The sequence below is a fragment of the Chanodichthys erythropterus genome, chromosome 7 (assembly GCF_024489055.1).
Source record: "Chanodichthys erythropterus isolate Z2021 chromosome 7, ASM2448905v1, whole genome shotgun sequence".
NCBI lineage: Eukaryota > Metazoa > Chordata > Actinopteri > Cypriniformes > Xenocyprididae > Chanodichthys > Chanodichthys erythropterus.
This window is the reverse complement of record NC_090227.1, coordinates 17,728,542-17,749,614: the sequence shown is the minus strand read 5'-3', so window position 1 is coordinate 17,749,614 and position 21,073 is coordinate 17,728,542. Positions and strand designations below refer to the sequence as shown.

Here is a 21,073-nt window from a genome sequence, read left to right as displayed (position 1 = left end):
CACAGGCCAGCCCTGCACAAATCCTACAAACTGATACAGTGGTGGCTCTGGGTGTTATTTTCTGTGCACTGAACAAACATTCTGGGAAAATTAAATAAATTGGGTAAGGTCTGACCTGGTCGACTGAAGCGGGGCCATGTGTCTTTATAAACAGTCATCCAAGTGCACCGATGAAACTGCCTCTGTCTCTGTTTCAATCTGGATACGGACACAAACAAACAATAAAACAATCAGCAGTATAATTCTCAGGCTTTGTGCACATAACACAAATCTCCAGAACATACACACTATGATTATGCAAAAGATGAGCTCAGATCAATTTGATCATTGTGGTCAATATTCAATGTAGTGTTTGCTATAGCAATGATGCAGACATCAACACAATGCCGAGAAACTTTCTACACTTGGTCACTTCATACGTTTCATTAATTGGATAGCTACAAACCCAATTCCAAAAAAGTTGGGACACTGTACAAATCTCATAAACTTATATTTTATTCACAATAGAATATAGATAACATATCAAATGTTGAAAGTAAGACATTTTGAAATGTCATGCCAAATATTGGCTCATTTGGGATTTCATGAGAGCTACACATTCCAAAAGAGTTGGGACAGGTAGCAATAAGAGTCTGGAAAAGTTAAATGTACATATAAGGAACAGCTGGAGGACCAATTTGCAACTTATTAGGTCAATTGGCAACATGATTGGGTATAAAAAGAGCCTCTCAGAGTGGCAGTGTCTCTCAAATCAAGATGGGCAGAGGATCACCAATTCCCCCAATGCTGCGGCAAAAAATATTGGAGCAATATCAGAAAGGAGTTTCTCAGAGAAAAATTGCAAAAAGATTGAAGTTATCATCATCTACAGTTCATAATATCATCTGAAGATTCAGAGAATCTGGAACAATCTTTGTGTGCAAGGGTCAAGGCCGGAAAACCATACTGGATGCCCGTGATGCCCTTTGGGCCCTTAAGATGGCACTGCATCACATACAGGAATGCTACTGTAATGGAAATCACAACATGGGCTCAGGAATACTTCCAGAAAACACAATCCACAGTGCCATGCGCCTTTGCCAGTTAAAACTCTATAGGTCAAAAAAGAAGCCATATCTAAACATGATCCAGAAGCGCAGGGTGTTTTCTCTGGGCCAAGGCTCATTTAAAATGGACTGTGGCAAAGTGTAAAACTGTTCTGTGGTCAGACGAATCAATATTTGAAGTTCTTTTTGGAAAACTAGGGCGCCATGTCATCCAGACTAAAGAGGATGAGGACAACCCAAGTTGTTATCAGCGCTCAGTTCAGAAGTCTGCATTTCTGATGGTATGGGGTTGCATGAGTGCGTGTGGCATGGGCAGCTTACACATCTGGAAAGGCACCATCAATGCTGAAAGGTATATCCAAGTTCTAGAACAACATATGCTCCCATCCAGACGTCGTCTCTTTCAGGGAAGACCTTGCGTTTTCCAACATGACAATGCCAGACCACATGCTGCATCAATTACAACATCATGGCTGCGTAGGAGGAGGATCCGGGTACTCAAATGGCCAGCCTGCAGTCCAGATCTTTCACCCATAGAAAACATTTGGCACATCATAAAGAGGAAGATGCGGCAAAGAAGACCTAAGACAGTTGAGCAACTAGAAGCCTGTATTAGACAAAAATGGGGCAACATTCCTATTCCTAAACTTGAGCAATTTGTCTCCTCAGTCCCCAGGCGTTTGCAGACTGTTATAAAAAGAAGAGGGGATGCCACACAGTGGTAAACATGGCTTGTCCCAACTTTGAGATTTGTTGATGCCATGAAATTTAAAATCAACTTATTTTTCCCTTAAAATGATACATTTTCTCAGTTTAAACATTTGATATGTCATCTATGTTGTATTTTGAATAAAATATTGAAATTTGAAACTTCCACATCATTGCATTCTGTTTTTATTCACAATTTGTACAGTGTCCAAACTTTTTTGGAATCGGGTTTGTATATGGTCAGCATTGTGGTATCTGCCTATAACATGCCCTTATGCCTTTTTTTTTTTTTTTTATTTATTTATTTATTTATTTATTTATTTATTTATTTATTTATTTATTTATTTAATTTATTTTTATTTTTTTATTTTTTTACAATGTTGGGAAGAGTATCATTTAAATACAGTATGTGTCTTGAACAAACCGATCCATTTGGCTGAGTTGCATCGTTTGAAGTGATTTAAATGATAGGATTGCAATACTATTGTAACACGCATCTCCACAGATATAGTTAAGCACGGGCACAAACTGCCTCAACGCATAAGTCAGTTTGTGCGAACTGGAAGCAGACAGGAGAGTTCAGCTGGACACAACAAACTTTAAATTCATGATTTTAAACTATGCTGCGCTATATCCAGTCGCCCACAATGACGTATTCTTGTAATATTCACTGTGTTCTGAATGTAAAATTAACACTACCTTTTATAGTAGTTTTTTACACTAAAATTGTATTACTTCCCAATGCAAACAGTGGTTACAGTGTTTACTTCCTTTTAATTCATATATTTTTTTATTACACAAAAAAATGTGTGTAGTAAAAAAAAAAAAGTAAAAAAAGAAATATATATATATATATATATATATATATATATATATATATATATATATATATATATATATATATATATATATATATATATATATATATATATAACAGGATTAAATAATCAAGAAGGTCCCATTTAAGGTATAAATCGGTTTTTTACAGAATTTTTTACACAATTTAATTCTAATTTAGTAAATATGTAAATATTAGTAAATATATCTCACAGGCGTCAGCGACTTGTTCTGTGATTTGGCTCTATTATTTATTATTTATAATTTTCCATTTTATTTTTTAAATGAATGCATGCTTTCGGTGCATAAGATTGGTGCACAAACAACAGCTCATGGAGGTCAAAACACATGAATAGAAGAGTGTCTGTGATTGCTGATGTTCTATAATCCTCATTCACATTATGGCTGGATTAGTTATTTCAGAGCATTGTGGAGTTTGCAAAATTAACAGTATATAATTTGGTCTAGAATTTTTATAGGGGTTGTCTGAAGCCAACTTCAGACTGCATGATTTTCAAACTAGTCACTGTCCTTTCCACACTGCATTACTTTCGCTTTCAATTCAGTCGCTGTTGTGTTCAAAATGCATGATTGATCAGCGACAGAAGGTTTCACACTGCATGAATTTAGAATAGGAAGAATCGCCGACACATCTGTCTGGCACTCAAACTACGTTTCACAACCAAACACACGGGAGATGAGACAAGGAAACAACACAATATCACGTATGCAAGACCGGAGTTCTCAAGTGAGACTGGGTTTATTATTAAAAACGGTAACCCGCAAGAAGCTTGCAATACGATTGGCCTGTGTGCTGATTTGCAGCAAAAACAAGAGAAAAAAAAGAATATGGAGGAGGAAATGGTTGGAGAGACTGACAGAGCACTCGCATAACAGAGCACTGATTTGCCTGTGATTTCGGGCATTTGTCTGCGATTTCACAAAACCTGTCTGCGAGCTAAAATCGGGGCTAAAATCATGCAGCCTGAACTCACAATGAGAAAAAACCCAGATATTTCATATTATGATGATATTCTGTACTCATTTGAAATAGACTTATAACATTCTGTGACATGAAAGTCATCTCAATTTAAACGATCTCATGCATGTGGCTTTTGTGGTTTGTCATCATAGGAGCATCAGCCGCTGCAGTGAATGAGGTTTGAAATTGACATAGTCCTTTTATGTTTAATTGTTTTAAATGCACATTGCCCGCCGTGCACAGCTGACCTGAAGCAACCAGGGTGGTGGTGCCACCGGGCTTTGGCCCGTCATCGCTGCTTGCAGCTATATATATATATATATTTTATTTATTTTTTTTTCGACTATTCAGGCACTTTTGGGGCCCTTACCATGCTCGAAAACTCTTGAAAATTTGCACACACATTGGAATCCGCGGCCAACAGGGCCGGGCAGAAGCTGGTACCCGGGCGTGGCAGGGGGGCTCGACAGTGTGTTATAACTTCTACATACATTGATTGATCTTTATGAAACTTCACGTGTGTGTTGGTTGTAGTACTCCGATCACATGGATGTGACTATTGTGAGTCAAAGTTATAGCGCCACCAACTGACAGCAGGAAGTGTGTCACTTTCAAAATGCTTTGAGATCACGATCTTATTTTTATCCGATTTGCTTCAAACTACACCAGAATAATGTTAAGACATGGTGAATGTAGACCTTTGAAAAGAATAGTGATACCACAAACACTGTTGCCATGGCAACACGTCAAACTTTAATATTACTTTTGGAAGCTTTTGAGACTCTTAACATGCTTCAAATTGCATGAAACTCAATGCACACATCAGATATATCAACCAGCAGACATGGGCAAAACCGTAGAAACGGGCGGGGAGCAGGGCCTCTATAGCGCCACCTTTTGACAAAAGTGGGGGGATTAGTTTAACCTACAGTCACCAAACTCGGTACACTTATTCTTCTCATTAACCTGGACAATTTTCTAATTTACAGTCATTAGCTCCGACCAACAGGAAGTCTGCTATTTTGGTTTGAATGTGGATTTTTTGACAAAACAGGCTCTGAATTTTAAACTACTATTTCTAGGGAGTTTATTCAATTCCGACCAAACATTTTTTTACATGTTGTTAAGACATTGAAGATGTTAAATTGAGAACGGATAATGGATATCTGGAACCGTCTTGCCATGGTAATAGACTGAAGTAATGTAAAAAAAAAAAAAGGTAAAGGGAATGACTCATATTCTCAATTAAAAAAAAACACTATACACAATTAAATTATACATAGAATAATATAGATGTTTGAAATAAACACATTTTATTCAATTTTTCCAATTCAAAAAGCATGTGTAATTAAAAATAGGCAGATTAATCCATTTTTCAATCAAATATAATTAATGTCTATGTAAGAGTAACAACTAGAGGGCAGCATATACCTATTTTTAAAACAGGGTTGGATAAATCAAGCATATATTATCATTTTGATATATATATATATATATATATATATATATGAGAAAAAATAATTTGTTTTAATTATACTGTTTGTGCAGGTATATGAAAAAAATTATCACAGACTACTTTGTGTCACAATTAAGATTTTTTTTGTTTTGTTTTTTAAATGATCTCCTCAGTCTGTCTCAGTCTCTCTCTTTCTTTCTCTCCTCCCCCATACATTCTGGTGGTGGTGGTGGTGGTGGTGGTGGTGGTGGTGGTGGTGGTGGTGGTGTGTGTGTGTGTGTGTGTGTGTGTGTGTGTGTGTGTGTGTGTGTGTGTGTGTGTGTGTGTGACATGAACCGAAAGACATGAACCTTATTATTACCTGAGACTGACATTAAAATAGTCTTTGCAGTGTCTGTGATTTGGCTCTATTTATTATTTTTTTCATTTTATTTTTTATCTTATATCACACATATTAAAATTAAATGAAAGCATGGTTTTGGTGCATAAGATTGGTGCACAGACAACAGCTTAGGGACGTCAAAAAACTCATGAAGAGAAGTGTGAGGTTTATACAACATCAGCAATCGCAGTTATTCACATTAAGGCTGGATTATTTTTTTTTAGAGCACTGTGGAGTTTGCACAAATAACAGTATGTAATTTGGTCTAGAATTTTTATAGGGGTTGTCTGAAGCCGAGTTCAGGCTGCACGATTTTCAAAGTAGTCAGGTCACGGTTCTTTTCATACTGCATGACTATCTTGGCCAGCATTCAGTCGCTGCTGTGTTCAAACTGCACGATGGATCGTGACAGAAGGTATCACACTGCATGAATTTACAATAGGAAGAATCACGGACAACTCTGTCTGACATGCAAACCACGTTGTCACATCTCCCGTGTGTTTGGTTGTGAAAGGAAAAAACGCGATTTCACGCATGCAAGACCAGAGTTCTCATGTGAGACTGGGTTTATTATTAAAATGATAGCCCGCAAGAAGCTTGCAAAAACTCATGAAACTTTGCACATACATTGGAACCCGCGGCTATCAGGGCCGGACAGAAGCTAGTACCCGGGCGTGGCAGGAGGGCTCGACAGCGCCCCCTTGAACAGGGTCCGAAATTTTGGTCTATATATCAAACACGCTTGCACATAATTATAAAACTCAGTACACATATAGACATCATCGGGCCAAACAACTTTCGTTCTCTAAGTTATACGTCACCTCAACAGAAAGTTACGGGTTGTTTGAAAAACACATGCTCTGGAATTTGATATACTCCTAGGCGATTAATCCGATCACCACCAAACTGCATACATTAATTGATTTTGATGAATCTTCGGCTGTGTCTTCGCTCTACAAGGCTGATCACATGGATTTGACTATTGTGAGTCAAAGTTATAGCGCCACCAACTGGCAGCAAGAAATGTGTTACTTTCAGCATGCTTTGAGATCACCATCTTATGTTTACCCTATTTGCTTCAAACTTCATTTAAATAATGTCAAAACATGTCAGATGTAGACCTTTGAAAAGAATTGTGATCTCAAACACAGTTACCTTGGCAACGCACCAAACTTTTATATTGGTTTTGAATGCTTTTGAGACTCTTAGCATGCTTCAAATTATTTGAAACTCCACACACACATCAGGATTGTTAGCCAGTAGACATGGGCAAAGCCTTAGTAACAGGTAGGGAGGAGGGGCTCTATAGCGGCACCTTGTAGTGCAGTAAATGTGGAGTGAATTTGACAGTACTTTTATGCTTAACTGTTTTAAATGCCCATTGCCCGCCATGCACAGTTGCCCTGAAGCCACAGAGGTGGCGGTGCCACCGGGCTTTGGCCCGTCATTGCTGCTCGCAGCTATATTTATTATTTTTTTGTTCCACTATTCGGGCATTTTTGGGGCCTTTACCATGCTCGAAAACTCTTTAAAATTTGCACACGGGTCAGAATCCGCGGCCATCAGGGACGGGCAGAAGCTGGTACCCGGGCCGAACATCTTCCGCACTCTATGTCATTAGCTCCGCCCAACAGGAAGTCAGTTATTTAGGATTGTTTGGAAAACGCATGCTCTGGAATTTGATATACTCCTCCTAGGCAATTAGTTCGATCACCACCAAACTCGGTCAGCATGAAGTAAAGACATTCTGGATGCTAAATTGAGAGCAGATTTTTTACATCTCGAACGGTTTGGCCATGGCGAGGCAACAAATTCATGTTGAGAAAAGAGAAACAGGAAAAGTGTTATAACATCTACATATATTGATTGATGTTTATGAAACTTCAGCTTAGTGTTGTCACGATACCAAAATTTTGACTTCGATACGATACCCAACTTCAGTATCACGATACCGATACTTAAACAATACTATGGCAAAAACCTAAAACAATAGGAAAATTAAATAAATAACGTTTGAAAATTCTGGATTTGAGCTTCATTGCCATGAAGTTACAGTTAGATTTAATATAATTTTTAAAGTTTATTATTTTCATGCAAGAAAATTGCAAATTATGTGCTATTATGCTTTTTTCCTGTTTTTTTTTTTGTTTGTTTGTTTGTTTTTTTGTTTTTGTTTTTTTGTATACATGTAACCAGGGCTTGACATTAACTTTTTTTCGCTCAACAGCCACTGTGGCTAGTGGTTTTCCAAAGTAACTAGCCATTTTCACTGGCCACAATTTTGATGTTGGTAAATTACATTTTATATGATATGATTTATATGATTATATTAAATTTCTTTGAGTCATTTTACTTGATTTAGAAGATTTAAAACCCTTTCAAACTTTTAAATGCAGACTGACCACCCAAATCAAGATTACATTGTATATCAGCTTCCCTTCCCTTCACATATTTGTTTTTTTCAATTAATTTTATTTTAGCAACCAGATATCACTTATTAGACTCAATAATACACCTCTTTGCGGATGTCTGCTTGCATGAGTAATATAAATAACACTCATTTAATTTTTGAGAGCATAAACATAACGCTGGTATCACATTCACTAACCTGTCGCTCTTCAAATTCTTTGTACAAATCGGGATGTTTGTCGGCAAGATGCTTCTGACTCCCTTCGCTTGCGTTATTTTGTAACATCTTTTGCAGACGGGCTTTGTGGTGTCCGTGGGCTTGCCCTGACTGTCGGCAATGTAAGCAAAATAATGCCATATTTTGCTTTGTGCATCTGGTTTCTCAAGAATTTGTGGACGGTCTGCAACAGCACCTGTATATGCAACCATATCTCTCGTTTGGTCACCATAAAAGCCGTTGCGCAGTTGAGAGGAATAAACGCGCACTCAAATTGCCTCAGAAGCAGCGCGCTGCACGCACACTGCCCCCTGCTGTCGCACATTAGGAAATACAGCTGGTACTCAAAGTACCGGTACTAATAAAATGAAGAACCGTACAGTTTCTAAAAGCAGGGTATCGCGATACCTTTCTAGTACCGGTATATCGTGCAACACTACTTCAGCTGTATGTTCGTTGTACAAGGCCGATCATATGAATTTGACTATTGTGAGTCAAAGTTATAGCGCCACCAACTGGCAGCAGGAGGTGTGTCACTTTCAAAATGCTTTGAGATCACCCTCTCATTTTTACCCAATTTGCTTCAAACGTCATCAGAATAAATGTCAAAACATGGCAGATGTAGACCATTGAATGTGTGTGAGATAGCATAGCTTAAATATTGTTGCCATGGCAACAAGTTAAACTTTAATAATATTCTTAGGCATTTTTGAGCCTCTTAAAATGCTTCAAATTGCATGAAACTCGACACACACATCAATACGGTCATCCAGTAGACATGTGCAAAGCCTTAGAAATGCGCAGGGAGCAAGGGCTCTACAGCACCACCTTTTGATAAAAGTGGGGGGGTTAGTTTAACCTACAGTCACCAAACTCGGTACACATATAGTTCTCATTAAGCCGGACAACTTTCTAATTTACAGTCATTAGCTCCGACCAAAAGGAAGTCAGATATTTTGGCTTTAAATTGTTTTTTTTTTTTTTTTTTTTTTTTTTTTTACACACACACACACACACACACACAGACTGAAGGAATGAGAGGGAAGGGGGATTTGGACTGTGTGTGTGTGTGTGTGTGTGTGTGTGTGTGTGTGTGTGTGTGTGTGTGTGTGTGTGTGTGTGTGTGTGTGTGTGTGTGTGTGTGTGTGTGTGTGTGTGTGTGTGTGTGTGTCTGTGTGTGTGTGTGTGTGTCTGTGTGTGTACTTGTCTACCTATCAAACAGGGGACATTGGTGTTGTAACACATTCACGAACAGGGGACCACCAAGCAAAGAGGGGACATTTTTCAGGTCCCCACTTTGTCAGGCTTTAAATCATGTTAAAATCAAGTAAAAAACACTATGATGAATTTTTTTCATTTTTGACCAAGTGGGGACCTACAGGTGTGTGAGTGTTTATGCCCATACTCAGCAGCACCCCTGTAGGCTGGAGCAAGAATTGCAATGGCCCATAAACACACGTCGTTCACACTCCTCTATTGTTTGAATGGCTTGCTGTCCTAGAGAGGGTCTGAGACTGAGCTGCTGTTTAACAGGCTGCTTAAAGAACTGATTATTGAGATACGGAACAAAACGTTTTAAAGGGTAGTTATTTAATACATTACTTTTTTATTTGCTGTATACTGTTTTATTGACATTATACACTTTATTATTGACTATATTATATACTACAAAAAAATCCTTATATCTCTTATACACAACCGTTCCAAAGTTTGGGATCTGTAAGATTTTAATGTTTTTTTTTAAAAAAAAAGTTTTATCTGCTAACCAAGGCTGGATTTATTTAATTAGAATTACAGCAAAAACATTAATATTGTGAAACAATTTACAATTTAAAATAACTGTTTTCTATTTGAAAATATTTTAAAATGTAATTTATTTTTGTGTTGGCAAAGCTGAATTTTCAGCATCATTACTCCAGTCTTCAGTGTCACATGATCCTTCAGAAATCATTCTAATATTTTTTTTTTCAGGATTCTTTGATGAATAGAAAGTTCAAAAGAACAGTTTATTTGAAATATAATCTTTTGTAACATTATAAATGACTTTACTGTCACTTTTGATCAATTTAATGCATTCTTGCTGAATAAAAGTATTAATTTCTTTAATTTCTTTTCAAAAAAATTAAAATAAAAATTCTTACTGACCCCAAACTTTTGAACAGTAGTTTATAATGTTACAAAAGCTTAGTATTTCAGATAAATGCTGTTCTTTTGAACTTGTGTACTTTTTTTCAGGTTTCCTTGATAATTACAAACTGTTTTCAACATTGATAATAATAAGAAATGTTTCTTGAGCAGCAAATCAGCATATTAGAATGATTTCTGAAGGATCATGTGACACTGAAGACTGGAGTAATGATGCTGAAAATTCAGCTTTGCCATCACAGGAATTAATTACTTTGTAAAATATATTCAAATAGAAAACAGTTATTTTAAATTGTAAATTGTTTCACAATATTATTGTTTTTACTGTATTTTTAATTAAATAAATGAAGCCTTGGTGAGCGGATGAAACTTATTTTAAAAACATTAAAAATCTTACCGATCCCAAAGTTTTGAATGGTAGTGTATATATAGTGTATAACAAACTAAGTAGGCTTGTTGTCCTAGAAAAGGCTCTGAGACTGCAAGCTGCTGTTTAACAGGCTGCTTTCTTAAGGAACCTTTTTTTTTTTTTAAATACTACTAGGCCAATTATAGAAATGTTTTGAATTCTCTTAATTATTATTTCACTGTTATGCTAATACATTCCGAGACAATTACCATGTAAATTAACAAAATATTCAAATGTTTTTTGTTTGTTTTTTAATATAGAAATCATTTATGTATCGTTCTACATCTGGATAATATTTGACCAATTTAGCCACTAACACATTTGCAAACTGGGACCTTGTAAAAGAAGAGGGGGAAAAAGCCTAAAAAAACTTACTAGTTTCAAACTTTGCATTACATTAATATGAAATTTTATTTCAAATTGACATTTAAAACAGTATTTCAAAATATATACTCATCCAGTATAAAATTAAATACAACTGTCATCAACCAAAGTAAAAAACAAAACAAAAAACAAAGCAACTGAGCAGGTGTCACACTATATCAGGTGAAGATTCAAAATTTTATATCGACTTGCTGTGTTGAAAATGTTCAGCTGATTTAATCAAATTATGCGAACTGAATGTCTTCATACTCAGTAAGTATGAACAGTATGAAATATTGCTAATTGCACTTTACCATCTAACAGGGGACCAGTGTCCTTTTGTGTAGTGAAGTCACTACTGGACATGCAAATGCTGCTGCTGCTTAACTTTAGCATGAACACTTTTTGCTTGTGTGGAATTGGTCATTGAATGATGAATAAAAATAATAAAATCTAAATTAACATTTTGTTCAAATCTAAAAAATATTATTTAACATTAATGAACCAAACCAAATATATCAGTTTACACCAACAAAACTAAGTTTTGTTGTAAATCAAGAAGAAATTGCTCTTTAAGGTAACAGTTGCGGGTCATCACTTTATACAGTGAATATTGATTTGATTAAACAAAATGCCTTTAGTCTTGCAAGGCCAGACTGATATATATCTACAAGATATATATCAGTCTGGTCAGTCTGCCCTCCGTCGCGATTCGAGTCAACTCCAAAACGTACCGTGCAATCAGATTTGTTTATTTCAGTGACACAAACAGCGTCACTCTAGTGCGGCGAAAGTCCCTTCAATATCAACAAAGACTGCGCACGGGAGACCTGAGAGTCCGTTCTATTCAGCCGTGAATTCAGTTTTAAATGACCAAAAACACATTAATTATTTACTTTTCGCTGTTGACTCTCTTGTCGCTTTGCTAACGTCATATCTGCCCTTCTCTGATTGGTTTACTCCGCTTCCTGTTTGCTCGGATTTGCTCCGCCCTAGAAATCGAATTGATTCAATGGCCGACCAGACTCATCCGCTGGTACAGTGGTGAGGCTGGATTTTCCAGGCAACCTTTAGTCCCCTGTTAGATGGTAAATTGTATTTTATTATGAACATTACTGTTACAAACAGAGCTAATCAGATTACAAAATATTGCTAAATGTAAAGGCAACCAAATAGGTGTCAAACATTACCATCTAACAGGGGACCAGTGTCCATTTGTGTAATAATATCACTACAGCATGCACATGTTGCTGCTACTTAACTTTACCATGTACACTTTAACTTGTGTGAAAACGGGCACAGAACTGTGCATAAAAAAAAATATAGTAGCCTGTTATTGTAACTGTGATGGTAACCTGTTATTGGCAAATTAACTAATTTTGTTAAGTCAGTTACTAAACTTGCTGAACCAACCTGAATACATTCATTTATAACAACAAAACCAAGATTTATTGGTTAAATCAAGCAGAAATAGCTCTTTAATGTAACAATTGCAGGTGACCACTTTATACAGTGAATATTGATATGATTAAACAAAATGCCTGTGGACCCCTGTTAGATTGTGCATTGCGACATCTGTTTCTGAACTCTTTTTTTTTTTTTTTTTTTTTCTCTGAGGATCCAACTGAGGATTTTCAATGAAATCAACATAAAACTGAGTTTTGATTCAAAATAAGGGCAAGGATATAAAGGTTGTAAAGGCAACCAAACAGGGGTTGCATTTTACCATCTAACAGGGGACCAGTGTCCTTTTGTGTAGTAAAATCACTATAACATGCACATGCTGCTGCTTCTGAACTTCACCATGTACACTTTAACTTGTGTGGAATTGGGCATAGAATGATGAATAAAAAATGATAACCTAAAAAGGTAACCTAACTCATTTTTTTCACATCAAAATATTATTTAACATCAACAAACTAACCGTGGTCAATAAACCAATGAACACACATCAGTATATACCAACAAAACAATGTTTTAGGGGTTAAATCAACCAGAAGTAGCACTTTAAGGTAACAATTGCAGGTCATCACTTTATATAATGAACAGTCATTCTGTTAAACAAACTGACTCTGTTAGAGTCCCCTGTTAGATGGTAAAGTGCGATGGTTGCTTTGTCATTTCTTGCCATTACAAACACACTGTAAAGATTCTGGAGGTCAGATTGAATTTCCCCTTTGGGGATTAATAAAGTAAATCAATCAAGTAAATCAATCAATCAAGATCTCCAAATTTTATATTGACTTCAGCATTGCTGCAAAATTGTCAGTTGGCTCAATTAACTTTTAGTTTCAGATCAACTTTAAAATTTAATTTAATTTGAGCCAACTGTTTAAAGACTGTCTAAGACTTAGATGCAATAATCAACATAAAACTTAGAATTTTGATTTTTAAACAGCAGGCTTTATGTATTGTCTGGTTTTATGGGAACTAGATAAACTAAATATTATCAGATTATCACTGAGGACATGAGTACATTATCACTGATGTTCAGCAACATCTAATTGTTTTGATAGTATTTTGATAGATCATTTTTTAGATTCTGAATATATTTTAATATGATATTACTAAAGAAATATTTCTTATTTAATGTAATATTATGTTCGGGTTTGAACTTAAGTTGAACAGTTTTGAAAAAAAGCATGTACATATAGACAAGGCCTAATATTAATTCTTGCCCAACCGCCAAATGAGAGTAAAAATTGGTGTTGGCGAGCATATAAAACGGTGTCACACGCCAGTTGGCTGGTAGCATTTTTATGAATTCTAACAAAGCATGAACGTGAACAGACTTAAATAATGATTGGGACAGTTGATGGGTCAGCGCTGCATCATCAAGAGTTTAAGCCTTGACCATATAAATCTTCAAGTGCAAGAAGGCACAAAAGGGAGCTCATTTTGTGTGCTGTGAGAAAAGTTGTGTGCGCGCAAACAAGCACATGCCCAAAAATCAGTATCTCTTGACAGCCCACAAATATTTAACTGAGCTGTCTTGCATGACATTTTGCTCTTAAGTGGACAGATTAATAAAAAATGTCAAAAAATAGTGAGTATCCCAGTAAACATAGTTGGTTAGGTCTTAACCCTTTCGCACGTAAGTTTCAAATATTCTGGCTGACCCCCCAGCGTGAGTTTAAGGCGACCGTTATTTAGAACGTATCACTTTATGGTTTCCATGGTGACGCGTCATTGCTTGTTACGTGGCACACCGCAGCACTGTATGAATGATGATCTGCTTTCATTTAATTTTTCCTTTTTTTATTCAAAATATTCACAAATTTGTTAACTATAGCATGAAATATCTAATATTCCGATTGACAAATATGTGCAAGTGGATGTGTTTTGCTGTTTAAACACCTTTATAACAATCGCGTTAGTTGAGCCATATGAGCGATGGGCGCCGCCATGTTAGTTTGCACCGCGCAGAGAATCAGATCTGTTGGATTTACAACCCGTGAATTTATCCACTTCTCCTGAAATACATGAAAGTAAGTGTGCCGATGAACTGGGGAATAATCGAGTAAGCTTTTAAGTTACTTTCACAATGTGTATCTGATATGAATTAAACGTGTTGTCAAGTTATAATGGAAAGGGTTGTTATTTCCGTTTCTGTAGACATCATTGTGTATTTTACAAACTCCAAATATATTGTTTTGTTAGTACTCATGTGTATTTAAATGTCTGAAACCTGAAATGAACATTATTTGGTTGAAAACACTGCATATATGTGATATATGAAAAGCGCTGCGCGCGTCCGTCTCTGGTTTAGCGCCAGTTAAAGCGTGCACGCACATTTGAATTTGGCAGTTGGTCACGTAATGCACTGAACGTTCTAATCACACCGGTGTGATCGTACGCTTCTGGGGCCAGCCAAGACTGATCACACCGGTGTGATCGTACGCGTCAAAGGGTTAATATACAGTATCAGTATCTTAGATCCATGCATTGTCTGTGTTTTTAATGTTAATCAAACAACAAAGGCAAAAGAAAATTATCCCTCACTTCTGTTGACTGGATAACTTTTGTAAATTTAATAAGTATTCATTAATAAAGATGTTTAATTTACAGTGAAGGCTATGCAGTGTTATATTACATTTCCTTACTTTATTTAATTCCTGTATCTGAAAACTACTGTTAGACCTACCTGAAAAACCTGAAAAGGACGGTTCATTTTATTTATATCATTTGGATAATAATTGTATTACTGACTGTTTACTTGTCTTTAATAATGTTTTACATTTATATCAATTAGGCTTGTGGTTTTAGATGTGGTCTTGAAATTGAAATAGAGAATTTTAAATCTTCACTGGTATCTAAAATGTTGGTGTTATTACTGCTTGTTTTGGCAAAAACAGTTTCATGGCCAGAAAAAAACATTTATGGCTAGAAAATTTCCTTAAGTCACTGTTTATACACAAGGGGAAACCTAGGAGGAACAATTTTACTGTAACGTAAAAAATTGCAGTGAATTCTGAACAGCAGAAAACAGCAAACAAATATTGTATAATGCCTGTGAATAGTGTTTTATGAGTGACACAGTGTGTTTGTTGGGTGAAACTTTTGCTAGTGTTCTTGAAAAATGACTTGATTTGAGAAATTATGTGTTTTGGTAGTTTTAGTGCATTTTGAATATGAAATTAATCGCTGTGAAGCTAAAAAGTTGGTTTGGTGCACTGGGTGAATAAGATACTACAAATTCTGTAGTGTTACAGTGCTGCATAAATGGCAGCAAGGTTTCTTTATGAAATAGCAGACATGATAGCATAGATAATTTTTGAAAAAGCTCCAAATCAACTTAAAGGTTTGGATGCAGTGAGAAATTCACACAGACAAAACTAAAACAAATAATGAGTCAAACAAACTCTTTGTTTAAAAGACCATTTAAAACTGTAGTCAAAAAATTGAATGATTTGGCCATAACTCATCCTTGATATTTTAACATAGGTAATTTCATGTGTATTCAGGATTGGGTTTGGATTGTGTTGAGTGCACTACCCCCGCTGCCCCCGCTTTACATTTCAATACACTAGGTTTCAAAAAGGCCAGTTTATCACTGGTGAGGTACAGACAAACAAGCTCACTAACTACCAATACTGTTACCAATGTCAAAGAACCGGTGGAACTTCTCAAATAAACAAGAGAAGGTGCTGGGATTTACCCAAATTGAATTAAAACAATTTTACCACCGCTAGGACACATTTCTTTCAGCTTCACAACAGTTAATCTCAAATTCAAAATGCACTAAAACTACTAAAATACTTAATTTGTGTCAAATCATGTCATTCTTCACAAGACTACAAAAAGGTTTCCCCCAACAAACACACTTTGTAACTTTGTCAAAAAAACAGGAGTATTACACAATGTTTTCTTTTGTAAAATTTCCTTTACAAAACAAGATTGACACTTTTTACAGTTTATAATTCACTGCAGTTTGTTACATGATAAATAACTTTGTCATGTAACATACAATTCATTTCTCACTTAGACACAAACATCACCAAAGCTTTATGTTCTATACAGGCCAATTTACACATGCTTACATACTCTTTACAAAACTGTTTAACATAAATTCAAGACCTAACACAAAAACGAGTAAGACTGAAATTTGCTACATTTCTACAGTAACACCATATTGATATATATTCTGAATCTAAAAAACAACAAATACATTAAAAATTATATGTAAGCTGAACACCTACACAAGTGTTAGTCTTTGTTTAATCATCTAATTTAACATGGATTATGTAACAAACTAATGTGAATTATAAACAGTAGATAATGTTATTTTTGTTTTGTAAAGAAGTACAAAAGAAAACATTGTGTAATGCTCCTATTTTGTTGTTGTTTTGTTTTATGAGTGACAAAGTGTGTTTGTTGGGGGGAACTTTTGCTAGTCTTGTGAAGAATTGAGACATTAAGTGTTTTTGGTAGTTTTAGTGCATTTTGAATGTGAAATTAACTTCTCTGAAGCTGAAAGCTGGTTAGGTAATTTTTCAAAACTCTTCACTTAGTTATCCTAAACAGAAATGCATCCTAGCGGTGGTAAAACTGTTTTTTAATTTAATTTGGGTAAATCCCAGAATCTTCTTTAGTTTATTTGTGAATTTCCACAGATTCTTAGACATTGGTAACAGTATTTGTAGTTAGTAAGCTCTTTTGGCCTGTACCTCACCTGTGACAAAACTGGTTTTTGAAGCCTATTGAAATGTAAATTGTCAGTGGGGGTTGGTGCCGCAAGCTCAATTCTAAATACACACAAAATTACCTAGGTTTAGAATATCAAGGATAATAATGAGTTATGGCCAAATAATTCAATCTTCAGACAACGGTTTTAAATTATATCTTAAACAAAAAGAGTTTAACTCATTAAGTTTTTAGTATCTGCGACTTTCTCACTGCATATTATCATTCTGTGTCTTTAGTCACTCAGGATCAGTGTTGCCAGATTGGAAATGTCCAATTATCGTACCAGAAGCTCAAAATTATCGTATTTGGAAGAAAATTATCGTACACGACTTTTTTGTATAGGTAAATGAACTAAATTAATAACTAATTATTTTTACAACAGAAAGAATCAATACTGAACTAACTTAAGCTGGACAATCACACTATTTTTGCTGCTGTACAGCCAAAATTATGTTCTCTCTATCTCTGTAAAGCTATACTTTGACACAATCTGCATTGTAAAAAGAGCTGTATAAATAAAGGTGACATGAGAGTCAAATGTACATAATACAGCTATTTATCTATAGACCAACAACTTTTTGACATGAACTGTAAATTACCACAATACATAAATAATTATTAGGCGTGCCTTAGTGGGAAACAACTGACCTAAGCGCCGCTGCAGAAACGTTAACTTGGCCTGCGTCTCAATGTGCATACTATCCATCCTAAATAGTATATAGCATTTTCAATACTATTTCGGGCGGATAGGGTGGACAGTATGCACATTGAGATGCAGGGCTGAGCTCGTGAGAGAGATTCATTCTCCACAATGATTGGCCGAGAACACGTAACAAGAGATGAGATGGAAGACGTGCCTAACAAAGTTCAAGTTAGGATCCACACAGCTAGATCAATGAGCCGATTATAACGACCATCATTTTAAGTGTCACAAAATACTGAAATTATCGTACATTATGGGATTTTTTCATTATTGATCGTACATCGTACAGAGGTCAAAATTATCGTACAAATACGATAATTATCGTACGTCTGGCAACACTGCTCAGGATGGTGGTGTGAACGATCCTATAGAGGCAGTGATACTTTGACCATCTACATGTGTTTGTGTAAATGTGTTTAACCCTCTGGAGTCTGAGGCTGATTTGGGGCCTGAAGAAGTTTTGACATGCCCTGACATTTGTGCTTTTTTCAGTTGTTCATAAACATATTAATGGAAAAAGTGTCATTACACTGTATTCAGCACAAAATAGGCTACCATAATATGTGAGGAACATGTATGTACATGTTTGTGTTTTTGAAGGAATAACATTTATGCGTGGTTATTGAAAAAACAAAAAACTTAAGTCACTGAAATAAGGCCAAAAAAAGTATAGTAAATCTGTGTTTACAATACTTTAGGGTATTGGGTGTTGTAAACTAGAGTTTTTGCTTCAAAATTATGTACAAATAATGCTGCCTACTCCTTCATATAAAACAATATATTGATTTAGTTTTTGTAAGACAATTTTTGCCAAGAAACAGTATGCGAGGCGGCGTGAATCACCACTGAAAATGGGCCATTCTCACCTTGAGAAGACAAAAGAATTGGATAGTAATGAGCTGAAATGACTTGCATATTAATGAGGCAATTCAGTCAGGTAGGCTGTGAAAAAAACCTTCTGTGATGTCTCAAGCTCATTATGATATATGAAACATACAGACAAATATTATTACAATATAAACTAATGGTTTTATATTATACTTTAAAATATAATGTATTTCTGTGATGCAAAGAGTCTGAATATAGGCTTTTAGTTTAAAAGCATGCACATTTGGAGAAATATTGGATTCTCATATGCTTATGTCAATTTTCTATACAGAGGAGATATATATATTTAATATTCATTGTCATTACTATGAGCGCTGGTGTTTTCAATTCATCCTTGAAGTCGGAGGGCGCTCTGTGCATTTTTAGTCCACAAATTCATCTAAAAGAAGAAGAGGCTATTCCATGAATGGAGTTTCCAATACATACTGCAGCCGGAGGGCGCTAAAGAAACAAAAACTCATCTAAAATTCATTGATAGAAGAAAAGAAAACAGGAACTAACTGCATGTTTTCTAGAGCTCCCTAACCATGAATTTTACATCCAGATAAACACTTTTCAAGACAATAAATACACGATTGAGACGATGAATGCATCTGAATTTGCGTCTGAATAGCACTGGCTCCGTGGGCGTGGTCACATTAGCGGATAATGAGCTGAATCACAGACTTCTGACATGGCTCTCTTTTCATACAGATTACATAAACACAGAAGGTTTGTTTTCGATTTGACTTACATGATTTAAAACCTGACATCTTAACGTTTTTTTTGACATAAGTGTAATTTTTCTGTGATTAGTATTCACTAAGTTACAGTTCATTTTCTGAGAACTATCAGATTGGACTTCGTTCAGAGGCAGAGGAGAAATCACGCATCATGTTAGTTTTCTTTATTTTACAAAAAGCACAACATTGTGTTTTTACTCTGAGTGTATACAAATAAAAGAACATATTCTATAGTTTCAATTGATATATTACTTATGTCTCTGACAAAAAATGACAGAGTATTTTAAGTCTGTTTTGCTGCAATGTGAAAAAAAACCTGCAAAACGCAACAGCGCGTTTTCAGACCTCAGAGTGTTAACACTAATTTTGAATATTAAATAAGGCCACATTTACAGCTGCTGTTACATTTTTTTTTTTTCAATCACTATAGGACACATTTCATAATTATTCAGTTATTATTTAGACAAAAATTTGCAACATTTCTACAGTAGTATCATATTGAAATATATTCCAAATCTAAAAAAAAAAAAATGAAATACTATCAAAACAATTAGGTGTAGCTGAACAGTTACATGTCATTCTTTCATCATTTTCATCATCTATACAAAAGGGGAAACTTAATAAAACTTAAGAAATAATTTTTTACACTAATGTAAACATGAACATTGTAACAAACTGCAGTGAATTTTTAACAGCAAAAAAAAATATATATGATTTGAGACATAATTTAAGTGTTTTGGTGGTTTTAGTGCATTCTAGATGTGAAATTAACTGCTGTGAAGCTGAAAGCTGGTTTGGAGAACTGAGTGAAGAGTTTTGAAAAAGTGACATAAATATTGAAAAATGTGTCCTAGTCAGGGCTTGACATTAACTTTTTTGCCCACCAGCCAATTTTCACTGGCCATAACTTTGCTGTTGGGAAATTACATTTTATATGATTAAAGTTGACTTTGGCATGCTAAAATTACTTGATTTTGAGTAATTTTACTTGATTACCTAGATTTAAAACTAGGGATGTCGGGTCAGGATCACGGTTTTTTTTTGATTTTGAGTATCTACCGATACCGAGTCCCGATCCGATACTTCTATAATACATGAAAAAGAATAAAGAAGAGCGAAAAAACAGATCCAGGAACAGTGCTTTTCAGGTTTTTCAGGTATCTAACAGTAATCAAATAGAAATCAAATATAAAATATCACTGCATATTATCTTTACTGTATAAAATAAATAATGATTAATCATTACTGAAGTTACAAAAACTATTCAGTCAAGAGCAGTGAGTGATTTCTTTGTTATTTGTTGTTTGATTTAACATTAAAAACAGGCAGCAGGAAGTTTTTCTCCCTTTAAGACATGCACGATCCAGTGTACATACTCTTACACACGCGCTGTCTTTCGACTAATATACGTTCACTTAAGACATAACCGACTATGTTTGCTAGGATACTCGCCAAGACGGGCATGTTGACATAATTTTTGTATGAATTTGTCTGCTGAAGCGCAAGACTTGAAAGAGAACTCAATATTTGCGCGCTGACTGGAATAAGCGTGTGCGCACTTCGGATGAGCGCGCACAAATCTTCTCACAGCGTGTGCGAGCTCTCTTTCGCGTCTTGTTC

The 21,073-nt window shown here is 35.4% G+C and overlaps 1 protein-coding gene across 1 annotated transcript in view; it reads right to left on the bottom strand.

Moving 5' to 3' along the window:
* tcf25 (transcription factor 25 (basic helix-loop-helix)) overlaps nt 1-21,073 on the bottom strand; it is a 283,651-nt gene that overhangs the window by 199,580 nt on the left and 62,998 nt on the right. The window contains exon 6 of the mRNA XM_067389839.1: nt 116-198. Within this exon, the coding sequence (XP_067245940.1) occupies nt 116-198 (83 nt within the window). The remainder of the gene's footprint in view (nt 1-115; nt 199-21,073) is intronic.